Source organism: Primulina huaijiensis, chromosome 10, assembly GCF_012295235.1.
Source record: "Primulina huaijiensis isolate GDHJ02 chromosome 10, ASM1229523v2, whole genome shotgun sequence".
Classification (NCBI taxonomy): domain Eukaryota; kingdom Viridiplantae; phylum Streptophyta; class Magnoliopsida; order Lamiales; family Gesneriaceae; genus Primulina; species Primulina huaijiensis.
Genome location: NC_133315.1, coordinates 18,382,836 through 18,387,946, shown reverse-complemented (window position 1 = coordinate 18,387,946; position 5,111 = coordinate 18,382,836). Strand labels below are relative to the sequence as shown.

The 5,111-nt window shown below is 30.4% G+C and overlaps 1 protein-coding gene across 1 annotated transcript; it reads left to right on the top strand.

Annotated features, from left to right (window-relative positions):
- The first annotated feature begins 297 nt into the window (after positions 1-297).
- LOC140986783 (transcription factor MYB53-like) lies at positions 298-1,696 on the top strand. The gene is made up of 3 exons (XM_073455140.1): positions 298-477; positions 592-721; positions 824-1,696. The coding sequence occupies exons 1-3, from the start codon at positions 345-347 to the stop codon at positions 1,518-1,520; spliced, it is 960 nt and encodes a 319-aa protein (XP_073311241.1). The 5' UTR covers positions 298-344; the 3' UTR covers positions 1,521-1,696.
- The last annotated feature ends 3,415 nt before the right edge of the window (positions 1,697-5,111 follow it).

The window sequence follows — 5,111 nt, the reverse complement described above, 5'->3', positions numbered from 1 at the left end:
TCATCATACTCGAACAAATAAATTTAATCATTATTATTAAAATCATATCAAACACGACCCGAGAGATTCCAAGCCTAGAAAATTAACTATTGGATACGGGGTAGTTAATAAATAATAGTAATACGATATATATATATATATTCATATATATGAAAAGGGTATAGGGCAATGTTGTAATTTCAACATCCAGAAATGATTTATGGAATACACAATGTGTCATTGACATACAGATGAGGACAAAGATAAATGGTTATATATAATGGGGATGCTCTTTGTATTTGGTAGGATAGAAGGGAGGCAAGCCAAATCAAGAGGAAACATTTCAGAAAATTTAAAATAAAAAAATGGGTAGGTCTCCTTGTTGTGATGAGACTGGTTTGAAGAAAGGTCCCTGGACTCCTGAAGAAGACGATAAGCTCATCAATTACATCCAAAAACACGGCCATGGCAGCTGGAGAGCCCTCCCGAAACATGCCGGTATGAAACGGCCGGGTTATCGTCATTTTTAGTGGTGTTACATGTAATTTTTTTCTTACAATATACAGTTGTAATGTAAAATGATTGTTGATTTTTTTTTTAATTCTTTTGAAGGTCTGAATAGGTGTGGGAAGAGTTGCAGGCTTCGTTGGACAAATTATTTGAGACCAGATATCAAGAGAGGGAAGTTTAGCCAAGAAGAAGAACAAACGATTCTCAATCTTCATGCCATCCTTGGAAACAAGTATGAGAAATTATTCTGCTTTAAATGTTTCTTGAGTGGTGTGATTGACCTTATATGGGGTTTGAATAAATTAAATTAATTTTTTATTTTGTATGAATTAAGGTGGTCTGCGATTGCAACACATTTACCAGGGAGAACAGATAACGAAATCAAAAATTTCTGGAACACACATTTGAGAAAGAAGCTCATACAAATGGGGTTCGACCCGATGACCCATCGTCCCCGGACAGACATCCTTTCGAGCCTGCCTTCACTCATAGCCTTGGCTAATCTCAAAGAACTGATTGAAAACCCTACATGGGAAGAGCAAGCCATGCGTCTCCAAGCCGAAGCCGTTCAGATGGCTCGGCTCAAGCAATACTTGCAACAATGCCTCCTTCAGCCGTCACCAATCCCCGCTTTTCAAAACATTAATCCCACTATTCAGGATCTTGAGACTTTTAATCTTCTCTCTGCTTTAGGCCAACTAGAAACGGCGGAGCTCCCGCCATCTGTGACCGTCGGAAGTTTTCACGAGTCGATACCCTTCTCCCATTTGCCGGATTTGCAAGAAGACGCCGCCGTGATGGTTCAAGGTCCTGATTATGAGGCGGTTCTGAGTCAAGGTGAGAATGACTCCGCGGCATCCACATGGAACATTCCGGTGAGTCTTCCACCATCTCCACCAGCTGAAGCTTTCGTACCGATGACTGAAACTTCCTTTACCAATACTGGGGATGCTTGCAGCACATCTAGCTATGGAGGAGCTCAAATTTGGTCTGAACTCCTTGACGATCCACTGTTTCTTGATATTGCATAGTTCAAGGAATTTTAGATATTAAATAATGTTTGGAGTTTTCCTTTTTGTATTTGTTTTTGGTGGCTTTTTTCAACTTTTTTGAGATCACCGAAAAAAACATATATATGACACTGTAAATTAAATATTATACATGCTTGTAATTTCATGATTTAAATTCTTTCTCCGATTTCTAAGTTGGTGTATTGTTAATAAGATAAATTTTTTAGCACATAGATGTAATTAATACACTTCGGATAGTCCTTGCCAGAAATTGTTTGGATATACCAAAATTTCTTCGTCTGATATTATGTATAATGCAGATAATATTTATATTTTTACTACATACATGTATGCATTTACTAATAACTCATTAATCAAAATCAAGATACGAGTGAATACAATTTTTTTTATTCTAACATAATATATATTAAATTTAAATTATTTCATATATAAAATGCAAAAATATCAATTTTAAAAAAACAAATTAAATTATAATAACTTTTTTTTGAAAAATTATAATAAAAATTTATATAATATCGACTTACATTGTTTATTTATTTTTATTATCTTAGATAATAAAAAATCGGCATAAAAAATAGATAATAAATAATTTCTATATGTATATTATTATAAATGAATAAATCTAATCCTTACTGTTCTATATATTACAAGAACACGTTAGAGTATATTCTAATTCTATAGATATCTATAAAAATGATCTTATTAAGATATTTTATTTTAATATATAATATATTTTATCTAATTAGTGGTATGTATAAAAATGTATAATATTTATATACTACATTATGTCCCCAGCCACTAACGACATATTAATTTACTGTGTTTATTTACGTGTTAAATAAGTTTCTAGGCCTTTTCTTACTTTTCAACTTTTACGAGAATATAAATTGTTTAAGATTTATAGAGTCTCGGATCAGATATTATGTAAGCAAAATCCTGCAATAAGGAACCAATGTCAATCATGGCACTAATAATAATGACTAATTAAAGCGTGTTGGTCAACAGCTCCTTTAAAAGAAATTAATTAATTTACATCATTTTTTCACTATTCAACATATTGTATTTGGATTTTTATATTATAACTCAAGTCTTTTCCAACTATTAAAAAAAAAACTTTTAGGTTGTATTCACGTATTATTTATATACAATTTAATAAAACAAAATGAAATAAATTTTAAATGACATTGTTATTTGGTGAATTTGAAATTTTCAAACGTAACCTCATGGATCCATGGCTCAATGGATTTTTTCATGCCAACTTTTGTAGATATTGTTTATAGATCATCCATCACAATTTAATTTCATAACATGGGATTGTGATTTAACATATATTAAGAAATAATAAATTTATTTTAGAAAAAATTATGTATGTTTTTATTTTCACTAATAATTACCTATTTCTTATTGTGTCCTATTTTGAGTTATTTGACTATTCTGTCAAATAAAATGTGACGCATGTGGATTCTCAATCATAGGAGAGGGGCCCAAGTAGTTAGGAACTCATAGGTTTAAAAATTAATATATGTCTTTTTAGTAACAACAACATTGAAATTGATAGTTGGATATTGCCCGTTTTCTACCCGAATACTCCATGAATTATTTAATTATAGCGACAATCGTAAAGTGGATTCAATTTATTAAGAAATGTGGCTGCCGCATCAAATTGACAATGATCACTCAATTATGTTTTTTTTATAATCTCTTTCAATATATTAAGAATAATCACGAGATCGTAATAATTTAATTTTGTCTTGTCGATGTCTATATATATATATATATATATATCTATGTCCACTAATCATGGTCACTTCTGTGTTCATCGTTGAAATGACACTCATATATTGAACGTGATAAAAAAAATATTTAAATTGTACATGTACTAAGTAAGTAACATATCATCGTGGATTGGTGAAAATTATATTATTAATGACTTTGTTTAACGAAAACAAAAACGGAGAGGGTGGTATTTATATATACGTAAATAACTTATAAGTAAATCAAATTCATTTGACTAGAATTGATGTGACACTTGCGTAGCTTAGTTATGAGTGCGCATCAAACACGTTAATGTAAATGATTTGTTACATAGACAATATTCTAAGTATTATTCAGATGTCTGTCTGTCTCTAATTTATAGTTGTTTTACAAGAAGATTTCATTCACATATATATCAGACATAGGATGGGCAAATTCATCACCGACCAAACCGAATTATAAGTGTAAACTTATTTAATTCAATTTATAGAAAATTAATAAACCGACTAGTATTCATGGACTCACTTGATGTCCAACTGACAAACATAAGAAATTTCAGAAACTATAAAAAAATTCAACGGGTTGGGTTTAATACATCTTTGAAAAAAATAACAATTATATATCGAAGTGATGAAACCGATATCGCGTTATTAAATAAAATTTTCGAATTAAGTCGGTCATATCGATTTACTTGGAAGTTTTGATAACCCCTACGTACAAAAATGTATACATGTATTGACAAATTTATGTAAACGTAGAAGTCAAATTTTAGATGGTTTATTGTTGAAAATATCGTATCATTTCTTTCTGGAAAAAACGGAAACGTAAGCGGGCCTGTGCGGTGACCATTCTTAGTTATAATTACTTGTTTGAAATGAACTTTAATTATCTCAAAGTCTTACAAGAAATTGAGTTGAAACTTTTGATTAATCGATCTCTCTTATGATCGTATATTTTATGATTTAATTTATTTAATTTGTTCTCAATTAGCCATTTTTTTAGTGACGACTAAACAAAGTAGGTAGGAACAAAGTTGAAAGTTGCAAGGATTTAGTTAACCTTACCCCAATTAATATATTAGACCTCTTTACATAACTAGATGATCTCTACTTTAGAGAAGTCGACAGACAACTTCAATTGCCATTATTTTATAAGCGATTATGTCGATATTCGTTTTGCATCGGTTAATTATAGGCGATTTTACGACCGATTACATAAACCATATTTTTACTAAATACTATAAGATTTGTGAAATCATCTCCAAAATCGTAATATCTCTAAAACTCGAAAGATAGATTTCAAGTTATAACGAATTAATAAGAAAGGATCTGATTGCGAAGAAAAAAATGAGTTTGGTGTTCTATGGGAAAGTAACAATATTTTGATTTCAGTAACTAGCTATATAATTCATTCGTCGTCTTAAAAAAATCAATAAACACATATAATTTTAGTAGTTTAAGTTCAAAGTATCATATATTTAATAGATTGAAGAAAGTTAAATAAACATAGCCTTAAATTTGTCTAAAATATATGGCGGACTATCAACTGATGAAATCAAATATGATCAAGAATCGACTGGATAAATATTTTAAAAAGCTTTACTTAATTAGCTTCTTCAAGAAAGCTTGAAGAAAAAGAACATATATTCCTAAGTGAGCAGGTGGACTCTTTATTCATTTTCTAACAAGAAATTGACTACGGAACCTTTAATTCGTCACTAATTTAAAATTCAAGCATCAGGGTTTCTTGTAATGGGATCGTTGATCCGTTGGTTCTTACAGGTAACCTAGATTTCTAGGGTTTGCGGAAAATAAAATACGATAGATCTATATATAT